At 44.2% G+C, this 22,211-nt stretch overlaps 1 protein-coding gene across 3 annotated transcripts in view; it reads right to left on the bottom strand.

Annotated features, from left to right (window-relative positions):
* Positions 1-1,699: 1,699 nt before the first annotated feature.
* Positions 1,700-22,211, bottom strand: part of LOC145362126 (mitogen-activated protein kinase kinase kinase kinase 5-like) — a 166,398-nt gene continuing 145,886 nt past the window's right edge. For all 3 annotated transcript variants that reach the window (XM_080218178.1, XM_080218180.1, XM_080218179.1), the window contains 14 exons: positions 22,067-22,155; positions 19,649-19,690; positions 17,461-17,545; positions 16,584-16,663; positions 15,211-15,271; positions 13,082-13,187; positions 10,832-10,890; positions 9,780-9,883; positions 8,916-9,093; positions 8,426-8,494; positions 6,395-6,487; positions 4,183-4,253; positions 3,380-3,435; positions 1,700-2,083 (listed from right to left, as the gene is read on the bottom strand). In XM_080218178.1, coding sequence (XP_080074304.1) covers positions 1,945-2,083; positions 3,380-3,435; positions 4,183-4,253; positions 6,395-6,487; positions 8,426-8,494; positions 8,916-9,093; positions 9,780-9,883; positions 10,832-10,890; positions 13,082-13,187; positions 15,211-15,271; positions 16,584-16,663; positions 17,461-17,545; positions 19,649-19,690; positions 22,067-22,155 — 1,232 coding nt within the window. In that variant the 3' untranslated portion in view covers positions 1,700-1,944. The remainder of the gene's footprint in view (positions 2,084-3,379; positions 3,436-4,182; positions 4,254-6,394; positions 6,488-8,425; positions 8,495-8,915; positions 9,094-9,779; positions 9,884-10,831; positions 10,891-13,081; positions 13,188-15,210; positions 15,272-16,583; positions 16,664-17,460; positions 17,546-19,648; positions 19,691-22,066; positions 22,156-22,211) is intronic.

The following is a 22,211-nucleotide window of genomic DNA, read 5'->3' as shown; positions in this document are numbered from 1 at the left end:
TAGTATCTTGTAGAATCGTAGAGTTTAATTAGCAGTATGGAAACAGGTCCTTTGGCCTAACATGTCCATGCCGACCAGGTTTCATAGAAATCATAGAAACCCTACCGTGCAGAAAGAGGCCATCTGGCTCGTTGAGTCTACACTGACTACAATTCACCCAGGCCCTATCCCCATATCCCTACATATTTACCCATTAATCCCTCTAACCCAGGCATATCAGGACACTAAGGGGCAATTTTAGCATAGCCAATCAACCTAACCAGCACATCTTTGGACTGTGGGAGGAAACCGGAGCACTTGGAGGAAACCCATGCAAACACGAGAATGTACAAACTCCAATTTCCCAAACTGAACTAGTCCCATTGGCCTGTGTTTGGTCCATATCCCACTAAACATTTCCCATCCATGTAGCTGTCCAGATGTCTTTTGAATGTTGTAATTGCACCTGCCTCTACCACCTGCTTTGGCAACTCATTCCATACACCCACCACCCTCTGTGTGAAAAAGTTGCCCTTCAGGTCCTTTTTAAATCTTTCCCCTCACCTTAAATGTATGCCCTCTAGTTTTGGACACCCTCTACTCTGGGGAAAATACCTTATCTATGCTTCTCATGATTTTATAAACCTCTAAGTACATGGGGACAAGGAAGCATAGGAACATTAAGTCTCTTGAGTCTGTTCTACCATTCAACTAGATCATGGCTGATCTGTGGCCTAACTTCATCTACCTGTCTTTGGTTCGTATCCTTTAATAAATGTTTGTTAAGCAAAAACGTTTCTATCTCAGATTTAAAATTAGCAACTGAGCTAGCATCAACTACTCTTTGTGGAAGAGATTCATGCTTTGTGTGGGTGGCGCAGTGGTTATCACTTGCCTCACAGTGCCAGGGACCTGGTTTGATTCCTGGCTTGGGTGACTGTGTGGAGTCTGCATGAGTTTCCTCCAGATACTCTGGTTTCCTCCCACAGTCCGAAAGACATGCTGGTTCGGTGCATTGGCTATGCTAAATTCTCCCTCAGTGTACTGGAACAAGTGCCAGAGTCTGGCGACTAGGGGATTTTCACAGTAACTTCATTGCAGTGTTAATGTAAGCCTACTTGTGACACTAATAAACTTAAGAAGAGTTCCAAACATCTCCCACCCTTTGCATGTAGAAGTGCTCCCTAACATCTCTCCTGAATTATCTGGCCCTAATTTTTAGACTATGCCTCCTAGGTTTAGAATCTTCAACACAGTGTCTACCTTTAGCTACCCTCTCTTTTCCCATTAATATCTTAAAGACTTCGATCAGATTTACCTGAAGGCATCACTTTCTAAATGCAGCTTGTTGGAATTACTCAAAGAGCACTTTAGTGGAAGCAGTCAAACTGTCTTGGCAGTGTAGGAATCCCAAATCGGAGAAGGTTAATTCAGGATTGTAATAGCTTTAACAAGGCCCACAATGTGGACCTCTTAATACGAGCTCCCAGATTAAGACAGTAATGGCTTGTCCATTCAGACAGCTCTGCATGTGTACATAATGTGGAGTATCAGGATTAACAAGACATGTTTATTGATCATGCCATTGGGTGGTATACACTACTGAGTTAGGGCATTTGTTTAATAGACATCCCATATCTAAAAAGACAAATTAAAATCAGTGCACAAAGGAAGATATTTTTCTTTATTTATAGAACATCATCAACGACAAAATTCATTTCTCAGTTCTACTTTATAATTTTCATCATTTAAACTTTACATGCTATTGGATTATTAGGTGTTGCTATAATACAAGGACACACATTCCGAAACTGTAAAGCAGATTCAGCAGTCAAGGACGAACTTTGGTCCACACCCGATTTGGTGTGTGTGGGGCGGGGGTTCAGCCGCTTTAAATATCCCCCTTGTAAGCCTCGCCCTGCTGCCAAAAATGCTTCTTTGCCCCTTTTCCCTGTGGGATTGGCATCATTGCCGGGCTGTGACTGCATCTGACTGCCTGGCCTCCATCTTGCATAACGGGTTCTCTGGCACTTTCATGGTGTAAAGATTGCTGTGGGCAGTGGGATCATCAGTCGGCTTGGTTTCAAAGACCACCAGTCTGCAGCTTTAAAGAAAGGCAAAATATCCCATCAATAACAATACACCACTTGCTCTCAGGATACCCCAGTGTTTGAAACTGACTGCAATGATAGCTGCTGATTGGAATATTTTTGAGTCTGTTAAGCTTCCCAATTCACCAAAATTCACTCCCCAGACTATTTCTTGATGGTTTTGCATTTTGGGACTGGGCAGGCATTCTCTGATATGCGCTGCAAGTAATCATTACAGTACTCATGTGCAAGCATCACAGTATTTATGTAAGCATTATAGTGCTCATGTACAAAATCCCAATGGATCAATCCGTTTCCATTCATCACACTGTATAGTATCCCAATGGATAAAACCCTTTCCCATTCATCCTATTGTACAGAATTCCAATCATTCAAACCCTTTCTCATTCATCACATTGTACAGTATCCCAACAGATCAAACTCTTTCTTCCCCATTCATCCCATTATACAGAATTCCTATGGACCAAATTTTTCCTTTAATACCGTTGTACAGAATCCCAGTGCACCAAATCCTTTCCCATTTATTTCACTGTACAGAATCCCAATGGACCAACCACTTTCCAATTACTCTCGTTGTACAAAATCCTTCTTCATTCAGCCCCATTGTACAGAATTCCAATGGATCAAACACTTTCCAATTCATCTCATTGCATAGAACTCGATCAAACCTTTTCCCATTCATCTCCCAATGGATCCAACCCTCCTTCATTCATCCCACTGGACCAAATCTAATTGTACAGGATCCCAATGGACCAAACCCTTTCTAATTACTCCCAATGTATAGATCCCAGTGGATCCAACCCTTCTCCACTGGTCCCATTATGCAGTTTCTCAATGGACAAAACTATTTCCAATTTATCCCATTGTACAGAATACCAATGGACCAAATCTTATCCCAGTGATTCCAACTGTACTTAATCCAAATAGGTCAAAAATCTTCCTGAAACTTCCCATCCTACAGAATCCTAATGGATCAAAACACTCCCCATTCGCTTCCACAATATAAAATCGCCAAAACCAAGCTAGGACTGTTTCTGAGTTGCATAATTTTAGCGATTAGTGATGTGGATTAAACATCCTCAACCTTTGGCCAACTGCCACCAGAGTACAGCGGCATATAGAAAGTCTAATGGCTTTGGTTATCGTGAGATTTATTGAGCCGGCTCTTGGGCAGTTTTACCTGGAATTACAGAAACAGCAAGCCCCATAAACACCAAATAGCCCAAGGTCTCTCAAAGGTCACTTTGCAAAGCAATGAGACTCAGCATAGAACATTGCCAGGTTCCTACCTGTCAGCTCCCAAAAAGCGATAAAGTCGACTCTGTTCTGTTTTTTCCTCAAAAATCTGCAAATAAATGGCAACATCACTGTCATTTTCTGATTATTTCTGAGCTCATGATTAATAATAAAGGACAGTATGGTGGGACAGTGGAAGTAGATGGATAGTCTGGACAAGTGGAGTTGATAAAGATTTAGCAATGGTCCCGTTGAAAGGTGAAGCAGGCCTGAGGGGTGGGATGGCCAACTCCATCGCCTTACATCGTGTTGATTACAAGATCAGCAAACTCTTTCATAGTGAATTGGGTGTCTCTTCCGAAGAAAGATGGGTGGCACGGTGGTTAGTGCTGCTGCCTCACAGGGACCCAGGTTCAATTCCGGCCTCAGGTCTGTGTGGAGTCTGCATGTCTCCTCGTGTCTGCATGGATTTCCTCCGGGTGCTCTGGTTTCCTCCCACACTCCAAAGATGTGCAGGTTATGATGACTGGCCATGCTGAATTATCCCATAGGGTCAGGGGGAATAGCAGGGTAAATACATGGGGTTAAGGGGATAGGGTCTGGGTGGGATTGTGGTTGGTGTAGACTTGATGTGCCGAATGGCCTCCTTCTGCATTGTAGGGATTCTGTGATTCTACTGAATGAACAGGCGCAGGTATGATGGCCTCCTTCTGTGTTCTGTGATCCTAAGATCATTTCTCAGGGCTTTCCGTCTACCTCAGACTCCGACAACTGAGAGTTAGCTTCTGGTATCTGCACGTCTCCCTTGTTTCTTAGTGATTGACATGCTAATTGAAACAAGTCCTGAAAAGCTCACCTCACAAGTCCTGAAACTCTTCCGCTGCATCCCATGTTTCCAAAATCCCAGGATGCTGTCAGGGAAGCAGACTGGACAAGGGAAGAGAAAGCACATCTTAGTATATTAAGTCACCATAGTCCCAGATGACCATAGGCTGCCCTGGCCCTTTGAGGTGGTAATTTAACCTGAGGAACACCACACCTCAGGTGAGGGGCAAGGTTGAGGAAGGTGGGGCCTTCATGGATAACCTCAGCTGGCAAGGGAATTGAATCCACGCATCACTGTGCATCGCAAACCAGTTGTCAAGCCAACTCAGCTAAACTACCCCCTTAGTATAAAGACTAGCAGAATATCTGTGGCATTACTCAAAGCAAGTTGCATAAAATTCACAGTATAGACATGGGCTATTTTGCACATCTGGCATGCTGATGTTTATGCTCCAAACAAGCTTCTTCTCAATAACTATATGTTCTTTCTTGTTCATGTATTTATCCAGCTTCCCCTCAACTACATTTGTGGTATTCACCTCAGTGCCCAAGTTAGAACAATGCAGGCATTATAAACAGATTGTGACAAGGAAGTAAATGTGACAATTAGGGGAAATGCAGGATATACATAAACGCAATAAATTTAAACTCATCCATTCTGATCTTGTATTATTATATTGTCCATTATAAATGTACAATGTGAATTATCTACTTAAACATGTGGCAGTGTGATTAGATCTTCTCACCAAAGATGGTGTTACAGAATCTCTACTAGCCGCAAGGTGTATTTATTCTGTGCAAAAAAATGAAGGCACTGCACATTGAACAAGCAGGTTGTGTGCAATTAAGTTAGATGGATCATTAACTGACGGTGCAGAGGGAGCTTTACTCAGTATCTAACCCTGTACTGTCCCTGCTTTCGGAATGGTTGATGAGATAAGGTAGAGCACTGATGGACAACCTAGGCTAGTGAGTGGGCTACTTGAGTGGCCCTCCTTCATATCAGTGGTTTAGAAGACTGAAATTGGGCTTGTTCACTAACCATGACACCATGAATAAGGTTAAATACATTTAATACACGCTGAATATTTCATAACAAGCTATAGAAAATGCTTCATCATTTACATATTAATAGAATTGTCTTCAGCTTCAAGTGGTAAAAGTACAAGGGGAGGCAGTGGCTGAGTGGTATTATCGTTACACTATTAGTCCAGAAACTTAGCTAATGTTTTGTGGACCCGGGTTTGAATCCCGCCACGGCAGATGGTAGAATTTGAATTCAATAAAAAATTATCTGGAATTAAGAATCTATTGATGACCGTGAAACCATTATTGATTGTCGGAAAAACCCATCTGGTTCCCTAATGTTCTTTGGGGAAGAAATCTGCCGTCCTTAGCCGGGCTGGCCAACATGTGAGTCCAGAGCCGCAGTGATGTGGTTGACTCTCAACTGTCCTCGGGCAACTAGGGACGGGCAATAAATGCTGGCCCAGCCAGCGATGCCCATGTCCCATAAATGAATTAAAAACTTACACTTTGGACATAGAGGGAGCATACGGCTCTCACAGTCAATATTCTGAACAAGCAGCACGCACCTCACTTCACTTGCATTTGTTTTATGTGTGAATCACTTCAGTCACACCGGTAGGAAAAGAAATATGCGGACGGAAATCAGCGGAATGTGGCAACCCTGCGCCTGGACAACGGTCAACAAAATGTCTGGTGGGGGCCGCACTCAGAACCCAGATGGGCCACATTTTGCCCCTGGGCTGCAGCTTATCAACCACTGGTGTAAAGGGAAATTTACTCTGTAGCAGCGCTGTACCTGCCTTAGGAGTGTTCAGTGGCACAGCAGAGAAAGCTTTACTCTGTATCTAACCCCTGCCCTTGGTATCCAAGAAAATGCTCCGTTACCGAGCATAACTGGAGAGTATTAATACAAGACAAGAAATCCCATAGGGAATTCAGACAAAACTTCTATACCAAAAGAATGGTGAGAAAGTGAGTTTGTTGAAGTGAATAGTATAGATGTATTTAAGGGGAACTAGACAAGTGTTTACAAGGGAAGGGATGATAGATTTAGATGAGGAAAAGATGGGAGGATGCTCAAGTGGAACATCAACACCAGCGTAGACTGTTTGGGTTAAATAGCCCATTTCAGTCCTAAAATGCCAAAATTAGCTAAAAAAGCACATGCTTGAAAGTATAAATAGTTGAGTCTCAAATAAAGTATAGATCCTCACCAACTGATTCCACTGGAACATCAAAAGTCACCTCTGGAACCAACTCTTTATTCGTCTTGAGGCATCCGTGAATATTTACAATTTTTATATTTTCTGTTGAAAGAAAATAGACCTCTTGAACAAGCAGCAAAGATACAGATCTTCCTTAGTGAGGGCCCAGCTGCTGATTGTGAGTGGCTTAGATGCGAGGAGGAACATCTTACCCACTCAATTGATCACACCTGTCCTAGGCTCAGCCTTATTCATAAGGCTCCAGGTCCATCTCAGGACCTACAGTTTCTGGGAGTGTAGAGTATGGCCAAATGTATAGGGAAGAGGCCTCTGAAGGTAAAATTTAAAGATCCCACGGTAATTTCCTCTCTTTGAGAAGGGGAGAGGAATTTAAAATGTCTGTTGTCAGCCCTTGGGTGCCAGTAAAATGCAGCTGTTACTCAGATCCACAGTTTCTAAGGCGATAATCAAGGAAAATGTGATCTTATTCTACTGTTGTCCACTTTTACTATGTCCACCAAAACTTGGTGAGCATTTTCACTGTTGTGGGAAACTCTCTTAGGTGGCTTGATTAATTTAAAGACTAAATCTTTTTATTAAACATTTCATTTCACAAAGGCAAAAAAAGTTTAATAAGTTCAATGAAATTCTTAAACTAGTTTTAGTGAAACAGTGAAACGTTAGATCCCCAAGACATTACAAATTAACAATATTCAGACAAATCTACAATTAAGACAAGACAAATCTCATTTTGGCCAAAATGGGAGATCAGTGGTTCCACCTACACAGTTAATGAGTTGGCAGTCTTTCATGAAGGATCTCAGATTTCATGCCAAAGAACAGAATTGGTTACAGTTTTCGTTATCAGATTAGACAGCCCAGCAGTCCCTTACGGCACTTAATTAAAAGCAATTCCAGTCATTCACTGTTCTGTCAATCCAACAATGGCATGTAATTCAATTAATCATATTTTGACACCTTCAGAAATTGATCTGTCATTTGTCTGTCTGTTTTACAGAAGGTCTCTCCCAAAAATGGTTCCTTGTGATTCAGCATTTTTCTGATCAGCTTAAACCAGCTCTAATACCAAAAGACACCTTTATCTTTTGGTATTATCACCCGGCCTGGATAATTTACTTTGTTGCCTGACTTGTGCTGATATCTTTCATGAATGCATCTTTCATTTTTCTGGCATGTTACAAATTCATTTCTTAGAGATGTTATTAAGATGCTGCTTAAATATTCTGTATAATTCGCAAACCACATATTAAAACATTAGCTGCTAATTATCCTCATGTTGGGTATTTAGAATTAATCAGAATTCTCAACTACATTCACCCACTGCTGTTAGTTACGGCAGAAAGTTCCAGATGTAACTGGTATTGATAAAGGTCCAGCCATCCTTTTCCCAGCACGCTGTCACCCACCTGATTTCCTGCTTGTCACAATGATTTAATAACTTCAGTAATTTAACTCCTAACAGAGGGGTTAGTTTGTCAAATTCTTGCTGTCCTCACTGCAGGCTGTAGAATGTATTACTCGGAGGAGCCTGTGGGAAGTCTCCCTTAGAGGAGCCAGTGGGAAGTCTCCCTCGGAAAACTGGGGAGTCTGCCTGGCAGAGATCTGCGGCAATTCTCTCTCAGTGGGACCTTTGGGGAATCTCTCTCAGAGGGATCTGTGCAGAGTTGCAGATGGAGGGTCATTAGTTTGAACCCAATTGCCAAAATTACCAAATATCCATGAGCCTCAACGGCTAGATTTTCTTAATGAGCTTGCTCTCTGAGTGTAAACCTAACAGATTAATTGCCTGTTACAGAAACTGTCCTCAGTAGAGTTCAAAGTCAGATGGTCTGTATACTAAACAGACAATCACAATATCAGTATTTACACCTCAGTGTTCTGGGATTCCTGCTCCTTTGGCACTGGCTGTATATTTATCCAGTTGTGCTGACCTCCTGCTCCTGATGTAAGACTCAACTATTCAGGTTCCCACGGGCAACCCGCAACCGAAGTCGAGTGAGCATGTGGCGTTATACTTACGGCCGATACACACAAGCACCATGTCGTTGTCCAGTTGACTCACGTGGATGAACTTGTCCTGCAGAGCAGCTGCAACAAGAACGTTTGGCGTTACTTCTGCCGGTTTACAATAAAGAGCAGCCCAGAAGCAAAATTATTTGCAATCCCTACCCTCATCTCAGCACTGTTCTGAGTAGAGAAGTTAATTTTTAAAAAAACCCTTTTGACGAAATTTTCCCTTCTCACTTGCCACAGGAATCGTAGTGGGCGGGACAGAACCATGCAAAAATTCACTGACCTCGGGTGGGGTTTTCCAGTCTTGAGACGAGCGTGGCTGAAAATCCCACCCTTTTTTTCCATTCATGAGATGTGGGTGTTGTAGGCTCGACCAGCATTTATTGTCCACCATACTTAGCTGGTGCAATACCTTTTGACACTCCATGGGCTCAGGTCCTGGACCTGCAGAGCTGAAACTTGACTTTCTTTCTGAGCACTTGTAACAGTAACTCACCTGTTCCCAGATCTGTGAACCAGGACGAGGAAGAATTGAGGTTTATCGTCTGGAACTGTACAGCCTTGTCGGAGGAACATTCTCTGCTGACTCCAACGCAAACCATTGGATACTCCTGACCTGGGACCATTAACGTTTCGAAAATTCGGAGGGGATTGGGCAGTGGGAAATCAAAGTGCTGGAACAAAAAAAAACACAACGTCAAAGGCATGCTGAAGGAAAGACTCAAACTCAGTGTCTCAGTCCATCTGTTTATATGTTGTTGGTTGAGGGGTAAATATTGACTGGGACACCAGGGAGAATTCCCTGACTTTTCTCTGTAACAGCACTTGGAGATGAAAGGCCAGAGATCTGGTCCACTGAACTTTAGGTATAGGCCATTCAGCCCTTCAAGTCAGTTCCACTATTCAGTTAGATTGTAGCTGATTTGTGCCTCACCTCCATTGCTCAGTATCCCTTGATATCATTTTACTGTTGCACAGGATATTTGCCCTTTTTTTAATTGACATTTCTTTGTTTTTTTTAGTTTAGTAAATTTATTTGGGTAACTTAACTTCCTGGCAAAGATCAATCAATGCTGAAAGCTCCAATTAACTTCATAGCCTTGAGTCCCAGATTTCCACAACCCTTTCTGTGAAAAAGTGCCCCTTGATTTCAATCTGAAACAGCCCTATTTTAATTTTAAGGTTGTGACCTCTTGTTCTGGATTCTCTCACCAGAGGATAGACTGCAAACCTTGATTGTCAAAGACCGCTGGGTCTGTGCTGCAGGGAGTCAACTGATGACTGCATTGTCTTCAGTGCATTCATCGTCAAACACTGACTGACAGTAATTAGTGATGGGGAGGACTGTAGGAACACTTACCTTAATGAGCATAAATTTGTGCATTGGCTCATACCATTGCAATAGAACAATACTGGACTCCAATGCTCCACAAAGGTAACAGCATCCTGTTGGGGAGTTCCTTACTGTGGAAAGAGGAACAGGGTTCAATACTAGAATATAAGTGTGCAGGGTGTGCAGAATATAAGTGTTACAGTGAGGGGCATAGGGTAAATCAGTGTTATAGAGGGGGCATGGGGAATGAAGGATATAGCAGTGTTAAAGTGAGGATTGTAGGATATGGCAATGTAACGGGTGAGAGTGTTATAGTGGGGGAGAGTGTAGAATATATCAGTGTTGTAGTGAGAGTTGTGGGGTACATCAGTGTGGTACAGTGAGGGGTGTGAGGTATATCAGAGACCATTACAGTTAGTGATGTGGGTTATATCAAAGTTTTACAGTGAGGAGTGTGGAGTATATTAGAGTATTATGGTGAGGTGTGGGGTATATCAGTGTTACAGTGAGGGGTGTGGTGTATATCAGTTAGTGATGTGGGTTATATCAGAGCTTTACAGTGAGGTGTGGAGTATATCAGTGTTACAGTGAGAAGTGTGGGTTATATCAAAGTGTTACAGTGAGGGGTGTGGGATATATCAAAGTGTTACGGTGAGTGGTGTGGGGTATATCAAAGTGTTACAGTGAAGGGGTGCGGAGTATATCAGAGTGTTACAGTGAAGGGTGTGGGGTATGTCAGAGTGTTACAGCGAGGGGTGCGGGGGTGTATCACAGTGTTACAGTGAAGGGTGTGGAGTATATCACAGTGTTACAGTGAGGTGTGGGTTATATCAGAGTGTTACAGTGAGGGGTATGGCGTACATCAGTGTTACAGTGAGGGGATTTATCAGTGTGTATAGTGAGATATGTGGGTATGTTAGTGAAGCTGTGGGGTACTGACAGAGGGGTTGGCGAGTTGAGAAAATGTTGGGGATTTGGGTGTTGCAAATGGACTGGTGGTTGGTGATTTAAATGTTTACTGAGGGGTAGGTAGTTGTGTGAGCAATGAGTTACAGGTGCATTCTATCTAATGTACTCACCAACAGAACATTTCCTACAGCCTTTGGTGTCTGGAATCTTACTGGTTATTACATTCTTCCTGCAAAAAACAAACACACACGTGTCTAAGTAGAACACTATTATTAATCCCTGGTCTACCCTAGTCTCACCCAGGACCCTTCCCCATACCCCTGTCCTTTCCCTGGCCATCTCCTCTCTGTCAATGGAGCTGAATGAAACAATGAAAAAACAATCCAGTTGAATGTGTTGAATGCGTGGGAGACTATTCAGGCACGAGGAGACAGCAGAATCGTGTTTGATTCTTTTCTTACTGACGTCACCCTTTCTGTCTGAGGGTCCGGAGAGCGAGAGGAGTGGCTACCTTTGATCCTGTCTAATAGGCTGAGGGCAGCTGTATGAGTAAGTGTTCTGGCGAGATCAATAAGCTCAGCCTCAGACTAGCAATCAAGCCTGGAGACCTCTCGATCCGTTCCGTGCCAGGAAACACACCCACTAACTGAGTAGAGGTTCAGAGGGGCTTGTACCACTATGCCCAACATCTTCAACTCCAAAGATGTGCAGGTTAGGTGAATTGGCCATGCTAAATTGTCCCATAGTGCCAGGGGATTAGCAAGGTAAAAATGTGATGCTATGGGGATAGGGCCTGGGCAGAATTGTTATCAGTGCAGGCTCAATGGGCCGAATGGCCTCCTTCTGCAGGGTAGAGATTCTGTGAATCTAAGTAGATGTGTTTGAACTGAAGAGTTTTAAATTTAATTTAAAATTTCATGTCTCACTGTAAAGTGTGTGTGTGTGTATGTGTATAGGTGTAACCATGCCCACTGACCCTATTCACAAAAAATAATTTAACTTGACCTGATTGCTGTCCTTTCTGTGCACAAGGTGAGCGAGATATTTATGTCAAGTGCAGGGACAGTTTGAGGTGTGAGATTTGGGGAGTGACACACAATGTCAGATGTACGTCAATGAACTTTTAATGGCCTTTGAAAAGTGATGTCCACTGTCAAATTCAGTATCCACATCCTCCTATTGTGTTCCCTCTTTTCAGAAGAATGCCCTGGAAACTGCAAGAACATTGCTGCAAGCAACCCAGGAGAAAAAACAAGAAAATTGTGTGTTTTCTTTTGCATTTTTGGACACTTTTATTTGTTAATTGTAGAAAAATTGGAGATGAGGGAAATAAGCCATTTTAACATGGGCAGTTGGAGGTGGAAAGTCATGTGCCAAAACCATCCAGGAATATCTCCAACTGGAAATGGCAACCCTACAACAGTGACACTTGGGAAATTGAAGCCTTGGGCAAGTTGCTGCGATGCGTTTTGTATATGTTGCACACCGCTGCCACGTTGCTTTGATGGTTGAGAGCGTGAATGTTTAAAGTGATGGGTGAAGCGGGCTGCTTTGTCGTGGATGATATTGAGCTTCTTGAGTGTTGTTGGAGTGGCACTCATGCAGGCAAGGGGACAGTATTCCATCACTCTTCTAACTTGTGCCTTGGAGATGGTGGCTAGGCTTTGGGAGTTAGCAGGGAAGTCACTTGCTGCAGACTTCCCAACTTCTGTCTGACCTGTTCTAGCATCCATGGCATTTGTGTAACTTGTACCGTTCAGTGTCTGGTCAATGGTGACCTGCAAAATGGTGATGGCTGAGGGAACTTGGCAATGGTAGTGGACATGAAATCTCCCTGATTGTTAACCTGGAGGCTATGTTGCTGGTGTGCACAGGCAAGGAGCACCCAGTCTGCTAACAGCCAGGACAAAATGAATGGAAGTTTGGCTCCATGTGCTGATCCCATGGTTACCCCTTGCCTGCTTCATTTTACAAGTCACAGTAAGAAGTCTGACACACCAGGTAAAAGTCCAACAGGTTTATTTGGAATCATGAGCTTTCAGAGTGCTGCTCCTTCATCAGGTGGATCTCATTCCGAAAGTTCATGATTCCAAATAAACCTGTTGGACTTTAACCTGGTGTTGTGAGACTTTCTTACTGTGCTCGCCTCAGTCCAATGCTGGCATCTCCACATCATGGCACTCACCTGAAGGAGCAGTGCTCCGAAAGCTCATGATTCCAAATAACCTGCTGGACTTTAACCTGGTGTTGTGAGACTTCCTATTGTGCCCACCCCACTCCAATACCAGCATCTCCACATCATTTTACAAGTCGGCATTAAGCTAATGTCTGAGTTCAGTTCAGATTGCCTAAGCCAACAGTAGATACTAGGATATGGTTCAGATAGAGATTGAGAAATCTGCAACAAGCATGAGCCTCACCTGGGTAAAAGTCTGTGCGTTGGAATGTGAACCATTGATCTCTGTTCCTTCTTGGCCTGTTCATACAGTCCCAGCAGGCTGTGCGAGTGTAGTTGCATTGTCTTCCCTGAAAGAACAAATGAGTCATGTTAACCTTACCCAGTACTGGCATCTCAAAGAAAGGTTCTGATCTGTGCCAGCTACTACCCCCCCCCCCCCCGCCCCCCCCCCCCCCCCACCTCCCACACCCCCACCCCAAACAAAGGCTTTCTTAACTATAGTTTCAGCATGGTGGGGGGGGGCTGCCAGGACAGGTTGTAGTTGATCTGGACACCTCAAAACCTGAATGAAGCTCTGCATCCTTGCTACTTCATCTCCTGCTGTTCCCATTGGCCTGCTGCCTTTATCCTTCAGGACGGTGGAGATTGTAGGTTTGGTTGCCATTGCTGAAGTAGTCTTGGCAAGTTAGGATGGTTCTCAAAGCAGAAAAGTTTAAGCGGGGGGTGGGAGATGTAATACAAGTGTACAAAATCATGGAGAACTTTCCTGAAGTAAATAATGAGAAACTCTTTCCTGTGGCAGAAGATCAGCAGAGGGTATAACTGGCAAAAGAACCAGAGGGGAGATAAGAAGTTGTTTTCTTTTAAACACAGCAGGTGTTTTGTTTTGGAATGCATTGCCTGAAAGGTTAATGGAAGCAGATTCGGAAGTAACTTCCAACAGAAAATTGGGTAAATAGTTGAAGAGACAATGGGTGCAGTACTTTTTTAAAGTTTAAGGCTTATTAATTAGTGTCACAGGTAGGCTTACATTAACACTGCAATGAAGTTACTGTGAAAACCCCCTAGTCGCCACAGTGCGGTGCCTGTTCTGGTACACTGTGGGAGAATTTAGCCTGAACAATGCACCTAACCAGCATGCCTTTCAGACAGTGGGAGGGAGAATTTAGCCTGGGCAGTGCACCTAACCAGACATCTTTCTGACTGTGGGAGGAAACCCACATAGACACGGGGAGAAGGTGCAGACTCCACACTGACAGCGAATCGGGAATCAAACCCAGGTGTCTAGTGCTGTGAGGCAGCAGTACTAACCACTGTGCCGTCCAGGGAAAGGGGAGAATAAGAACTGATTGGACAGCTCTTGCAAAGGGCCGGTACAGGCAGGATGGATTGAGTAGCCTCTTTCTATGATGAATGATTCAATGATTCTAATAGGCACTGGGTTTGCTCTGTACCCTTTATGAAAGCCTTCACCTGGCTGACTACAGTAGTTGCTTTTAGAGGACAAACTGGATCACCCTCCTCAGCCTATCAGTGATCTGAAATTTCTATTAAGTTTGTAATCCCCCAAGCCCCCAACGTTGAGATTTCAGCTTCAGTGCTGGAGAGAGAGATCTTAAACCCTCTCAGAACTCAAAGAGCAAGAGTTTGCTTCATGCATTGCTTCTGCGATTTTTCAGACACCTGTCAAAAAGGATCCCCTCCTGGCATGGGATATCCAGGATTGCCAGGCTCACTTCGATTAAATATCCGAAATAGGCTGCCAGTGACCAAGCCTCCTGTCTGCAAATTCATAACTTGCACTGTTGCAGCATTTATTTTTACCAGTAATAAACCTTTATTAAACCAAAGTTCAGTACAGGAGCATTGAACTAAATGTTCTTCATTGCGAACAGGTGCTGCTTCTGAATTTGAATCATTCTGGTTAGTTTGTTAGTGATGGATGAGTTCCTGAGAGTGAACACAACCCACATTATAGTTTATACTCCCAGGCGCCACATGGATGGTACAGTGGTTAGCACTGCGGCTTCACAGCGTCAAGGACCCAAATTTGATTCCCGGCTTGGGTTACTGTCTGTGCGGTGTCGGCATGTTCTCCCCGAGTCTGTGTGGGTTTCTTCAGAGTGCTCTGGTTTTCCTCCCACAGTCTGAAAGACTTGCTGGTTAGGTGCTAAATTCTCCCTCAGTCTACCAGAACAGGTGCCGGAGTGTGGTGACTATGGGATTTTCACAGTAACTTCATTGCAGTATTAATGCAAGCCTACCTGTGACACGAATAAATAAACTTAAACCCTTTCCAAAATTTAAGCTGGTTAGTTTTAGTCATGTTAGTTTGAGTTAGAGTGAGGCATGGTGCAAGATGATTCTTACCGGAGATGCTGATTAATACGTTGCTGATGACATAAACCCAAGTGCAGCGGCCTGGATACAACTGAGAGACAAGAAATAAAGGTTCAAGTGATAGCGAGAGTGCAATTCGAGTATAGTTTTATACAGGTAACACACGCTCATAGCTAACACACGGACGCAACTAATGCACACAAATAACACACATCCCACCACAGCAGGAGATGGAATTTGAATTCAATTTTAAAAAAATCTGGAATTAAGAATCTACTGATGACCATGAAACCAATGTCAATTGTCGGGTAAACCCATCTGGTTCACTGATGTCCTTTAGGGAAGGAAATCTGCCGTCCTTACCCAATTTGGCCTACATGTGACTCCAGAGCCACAGCTATGTGGTTGACTCTCAATTGCCCTCGGGCAACCAGGGATGGGCAATAAATGCTGGCCCAGCTAGCTACGCCCATGTCCCACAAGTTTATAAAAAATAAAGTAACAGGGAACAAGTGGTACAGTTAGCAGATGCATACACGTAACTCAGACACAGGTAACACACATACACGGCACATGCAGACAAGGACACAGCTAATGCACACAATTAACACACAAAAGTAACAGGTAATGCAAGGACACAAGTAAAACAAACACAGATAATACACACAGCTGACACATACACACAAATAACACATGGATACAGCTAATGCACAAAGATAACAGGCAAAATGGGTAACATACACATCAGTAAAATGTGCAAATTCATGTGAACATTGACATGCATGGGGAATATAAACAAAGGGAGGCACACTTATACAGGCCATACACACAGGGTAGGATTTTCCAGTCCCATCTGCCCAGGGAACAATAATTCCTGCCTGAAGTTAATGGATCCTTTAATGATCTGTTAAATGGTCCATCTCACCCATGGAAAATTAACCACGCAGGGTTTGACTTATGCACGGTTAACATGGTAAGTAGTCTCACAATGCTAGGTTAAAGTCCAACAGGTTTATTTGGTAGCACGAGCTTTCGGAGCGCCGCCTCTTCATCAGGTGAATGCCTGATGAAGGGGCAGTGCTCCAAAAGCTCGTGCTACCAAATAAACCTATTGGACTTTAACCTAGCGTTGTGAGACTATTTACTGTTCCCACCCCAGTCCAACGTCAACAACTCCACATCCTGGTAACATGCACACAGTCTGAATATTTACAGGTAAAATGTACATGAGTAACTCACAAACATTTATTATGCATCGTTAATATTCACATCATGCACATCCATGTGAGTGAATAACAGTGTATTGATCACAATAGTGTGTGTGTGTGTGTGTGTGTGTGTGTGCGCACATTGTAGCACATATTCATACACGTGAGGGTGGTGAGTACAAGATCTGAACTTACCTGCTCTAATATGGCTTCCTGTAGGTCATTTAGATTCAGGGTATAAATTCCTTCATCTGACCCCAATATCAGGTGTTTGGCTGTAAAACAAATAATGATCAGAGATCTGCAACCGTCACTGAACTCAACAACTTTGGCGAATTCAGCACAACTCATTGTCATTCCCATTAATGCTGTCTGTAACTCATGTCTCTCTAAACATTGCTATAATACAGGGGTCTCCAAACTACGGCCTGCGGGCCACATCTGGCTCGCAGCCAATGGGGCGGGACGGGATTCCTGCTGCCAAAAACATTCCCATGTCCAGAACCCCGCCGCTGACTCAGGACGCGGATGGGGGAGACAGAAGCCATCGGTCGGATGGTTGCTGCTGCTCCACCCGGTATCTGATGGACCCATGGGATTCACCGCCCTCTTTACCGGCCGATTGTCCAAGCAGAGCTGCCATCCTGTGACTGACAGTTCATTAAACGAATCAGCAATTGAGACAATTATTATCCAATTGCCGCTCTGCATTGACTGAGTGACAGCTGCTTTATCCAATCTGTAAGCACCATCTGCCTGAAATGAGTGAGAACAATGACAATGGTGGTGGTAATTCTGACCAATTGTGGAGCGATGTGCTCAGTGCAGCACCCATTGTGACTGACATCTGCTGCAACCAATTGCTGTGTGCTGCTGTAACGCAGTCACCAATTGCAATGAAATCATTTGGCGCCTTTTTTAGAAAAATAACTTTATTATAAAAGTAACCCCCTAACTTTAGAACCATTTAGCTTGCAAATGTGTGTAAAATATATGATGCGGCCCTCGTACTGAAAAGTTTGGAGACCCCTGCTGTAATACCTCGGCTTATAGAGCAGTGATGGGCGGTTACCTTTGGTGTTGGGGTGTGTCCATGACATTACACAGTTAATCTTCAGAGGACAGCCATTAAAGACTTTCACTAATGGGACCTCAACCTGAAACAAACAATTTCTGGGTTAATAAGCGTCAACAGGAGCCAACCAGATGGGTGGCATTTTTTTTTGCTGAGGTTGGGGAGTTGGATGAGATATTCTGCTTGCATTTGATCACCATTCACATCACATGCAGACCACAGAGAACTACTATTACCTGCCCAGTCCAGTATGCAGGATAAGTGTAGCAGGACCCCAGAATCAAACAGCGTACCCCCCCCACTCCCGCCAATTGGACATTGAACCCGTGATCGGGCAGATCAAAGCCCATGTCAGTCATTCATGTAGAAGAGTCAAGTACTGGGGGACATAGATTTAAGATGATTGGGAAAAAGTTTAGAGGAGATGTGCGAGGCAAGTTTTTTTTTACACAGAGGGTGGTGAATGTCTGGAATGCACTGACTGGGGAGGTGGTCGGAGCAGGTACGATAGCAGCACTGAAGAGGCAACTAGACAAATACACGAATAGGGTGGGAATGGAAGGACATGGACTCTAAGTGCATATGGTTTTAGTTGAGGCAGGCATCATGATCAGCGCAGGCTTGGAGGGCCGAAGGGCCTGTTCCTGTGCTATACTGTTCTTTGTTCTGTATTCCTATATGTCACATTGCTGATTGAATTCTGACAGTATATAGAATCCCTATACTGCAAAAGGAAGCTATTTGGCCAATCAAGTGTGCACCAGATCCTATTCCCGTAAACCCATGCATTTTATCTCAGCAATCTCCTAATCTGCACACTAAGGGACAATTTTAGAACATAAGAACATAAGAAATAGGAGCAGGAGTAGGCCATCTAGCCCTTCGAGCCTGCCCCGCCATTCAATAAGATAATGGCTGATCTGAAGTGGATCAGTTCCACTTTCCCGCTTTCTCCCCATAACCCTTAATTCCCCTGTCTATCAGAAACCTATCTACCTGTGACTTAAATATATTTAGTGAGGTAGCCTCCACCACTTCAACGGGCAGAGAATTCCAGAGATTCACCACCCTTTGAGTGAAGAAGTTCCTCCTCAACTCTGATCTAAAATGCACCCACCCCCCCCCTTATCTTGAGGCTGTGTCCTGTAGTCCTGCTATCCTTTCTAAGTGGGAAGAATCTCTCTACCTCAACCCTATCCATCCCCTTCATTATCTTATACGTCTCTATAAGATCCCCCCTCAGCCTTCTAAACTCCAATGAGTACAGACCCAATTTTGCATGGCTAGTTCACCTAACCTGCACATCTTTGGACTGTGGGAGGAAACTGGAGCACCCGGAGGAAACCCATGCAGACATGGGGAGAATATGCAAACTCCACACAGACAGTCATCCAAGGCCAGAATTGAACCTGGGTCCCTGGCGCTGTGAGGCAGCAGTGCTAACCACTGTACCACCGTGTTGCCCCAGTGTTTTGGTTGAAGTCACACTGATTTCACTCAGCCTGATGCATCAGTCCCAAAACACAAACACCCCTTCACACCCCAACATGGGCAGAGTCAAACACACATATCTCACCATTGCAGCCCTATGGAGGAGTTTTACCAAACTCACAGACACCTTCCGCAATCCGTCCCTTGCAGGGTGAATTCAATCCACAGGTTCAATACCACATCCTCACTCCTCTCCACACAAACTATTCTATCATTCACAGGGGTATCTTAGGTACAGATCACTGACCCCTCCTTACACAGGCCAAACCTTTACCCCTTCAAACCTCAGAGACGAAACTCGCCCTCTCCTATTTGTCCTGCACAGGATCGAGACCCTACCCTCACCATCTTCCCAGATGGAAATCGGACCCTGTCCCTCCCTCTCCCTCCCCCTATACATAGAGTGAGGTCCTCGCCTCTGCCTCCCTCTGTGCACAGCATTGAGATCCTCCCTTCTCTCTCCCCCTATATACAGAGTTGAGATCCTCTCCTCTCCCTCCCTCAAACACAGGAATGTAACCCCCCCCCTCAGTTCTTCCCCATTCTCCTCTACATAAGAACGAGACCCACCTTTTTCCCTGTCCTTCCCATCCCCTTGTTCAGAGGATGAGATTCCCCCTCTCCTGCTCTCCACACTCCTCAATAATCTCCTATCTATCAGTTCCCAGGTACAATGTTTCTGGACATCACTCACCTGCACTCTTTGAACAGAGGGCGCATCAGCATCAGGTGGTGCCTGAGAGAGAAATGAATTCATTGATGTTGTCCAGACAGTGACACCTGTCATCCTGCTTCCCACCCCACAACCCATCCTTGACCTCCCCTTCAAACTCTATATTCCTCTCTCTGCAAATGAGAACACTGAGAGGAGATGGCAGAGCCTGCACAACCAAGTGAGAATCTCACTCAATGCCCGACCACACTCTCTCCATCACAGGGATCTGCAGCGGAAAGAGATCTGAAGCTTAGCTCGTGAGCACACGATCCTGACCAAACCAGGGAATGGATGGCAGCCCCAGCTTAGCCCAAAGCCATAGAAATCAGTTAGTTCTAAATTCAAACCTCACTGTCGGATAGAATGAAGAATTTCTTCAGTGCCTTTCATGACATCAGGATATCCCAAACACTTTACAACTTACTTGAGAAGTCTTGGCTCGGTTGCAATGTAATCAAAAAATTAGCACAACGGGACGGGAGAATCACTGCCAGAAAATCTGGTGAACTGGTGCGACGACAATAATCTCTCCCTCAGTGTCAACAATATGAAGGAGGTAGTTATCAACTTCAGGAAGTGCAGTGGAGGACATGCCCCTGTTTACTTCAATGGGATGCAATGGAAATGGTCAAGATCTTCAAGTTCCTAGGTGTCCAGATGACCAACCTGTCCTGGTCCTGCCATGCTGATGCTATAGTTAAAAAAGCCCACCAACGCCTCTACTTTCTCAAGAGGCTAAGGAAATTCGGCACGTCTGCAACAATTCTCACCAACTTTTATAGGTGCACCATAGAAAGCATCCTTTCCAGATGTATCACAACTTGGTATGGCTCCTCTGCCCAAGACTGCAAGAAACTACAAGGGTTGTGAACATAATCTGGTCCCATCACTCAAACCAGCCTCCCATCCTTTGACTCTGTCTCCACTTCCTCAGAAAAACAACCATCATAATTAAGGACCCCACGCAGCTCGGACATTCTCTCTGCTACCTTCTTCCATCAGAAAAAAGATACAGAAGTCCTAGGTCATGCACTAAGTGATTCAAGAACAGCTTCTTCCCTGCTGCCATCAGTCTTTGAAAGGACCTACCATTTATTAAGATAATCTTTTTCTACACTACACAGGAGTATCTCGCCTTTCATTCTCCCCTATGTACTGTATGAATAGTATGCTTTGTCTGTACAGGGCGCAAGAAACAATACTTTTTACTGTGTCCCAATGCGTGTGACAATAATAAATCAAATCAAAAATTCCGCAATTCTGTGAAGCCACCCTGAGTTTGGCATTAAGGTCAAGGCTTCTCTCTATGAGTGGACCAACTGTGCATCATATGTACCTTCATTATCTTATTATTAAATTCCTTGTTTAAACATGCAGACTCTCACAGAGATCTCATTGTCCAGCTATTTTGAGGTTTGTAATTTGCTGATAAAACCCTGACCTGCAGTACCATCAAATTCCAGTTGGTGCCACTGAGGACACATGTGACCATTAATGGCTCAGCAGCACCACCAGGAGACAGCTGGGGGAACTGCACCTGAAGAAAGTATCTAATGTTAGATGTGATTCCATGATTGGGCAGCACATGGCGACCTGTCCTGACTGTGTTAATAGCTGCATTAAGAACTAATTTAAGATAATCAGTTCAGCTCATAGCGAGAGGCGGGGTCCCGTTCTCTGTACATAAAAGGAATATATTCAAGCCATGAGCCTCTTTCGGAGTTTGGGGAGCCTGTTGCTTCTTCAATGGCAATGCCTCAACCAACAAGAGTTGAGTTGGCGACTAATCAGGATCCTTTTCCTCTCTAGTATTGCGATTGTTGTAAATTTGGTATTCCTGCATTTGTCCTGATCAGTGCAAGATGAAAAGCTTCAACAACACGTGTCTCTTCTCAGCAGTATTCAAGTTCTGTACCACCAAGCGACTATTGATCTTAAGTTCATAAAGGAGCAGGTACCCAAACTACTACACTCACAAAGGCCCTCCTGGAATTAAAAGCTAAATAAAGAAAATTCAAGACAGTATTTTTAACCAGCAGTGCTTGGGCTGTGAAGTAAGGTGGTGAGGGGTGAAAGGGAGAGAATAGCGGGAGGGAAAAAGGGGAATTTCGATTGTTCTCCAGAATTAGATATTGGGTCAGACTGAGATTGAACCCAACTGCGGTTGCCCCCATGATTAAATAGCCTGCTGATAGCCCAGGCTCACACCCGAAGGATGGCTACTTGGCTGAGCTATGAATAGGGGCCTGAAGGGAAGAGAATTGGAGAAACCCTCCTGCTTATTTCCCATGAGAATGAATGGTTTTAGGTAGAGTCATGGAGCGCAGAACAATCGCACAGCTAGTCAGTACAGCTCTGCCTTGAATGGGTTTTAATCTTAATACTGATGGAACCTACCGGTCTCTCTTTCTTCTCCTTCCTGCGTGGCAGCACGGGTGGCGTTCCTCCTGTGTCCTTAGCAAGATGGCTTCCCCAATGGGTGGGATCTGGCAGAACAGAAATCAAACAAATAAGACCGGTGCCTCCCAGATCCAGAAACCCA

The sequence above is a fragment of the Carcharhinus amblyrhynchos genome, unplaced genomic scaffold (genome assembly GCF_965287045.1).
Source record: "Carcharhinus amblyrhynchos unplaced genomic scaffold, sCarAmb.v2.hapA scaffold_37, whole genome shotgun sequence".
In the NCBI taxonomy this organism is placed as follows: Eukaryota; Metazoa; Chordata; class Chondrichthyes; order Carcharhiniformes; family Carcharhinidae; genus Carcharhinus; species Carcharhinus amblyrhynchos.
Note: the sequence above shows the minus strand (reverse complement) of the source record. Positions and strands in the feature narration are given on the sequence as shown.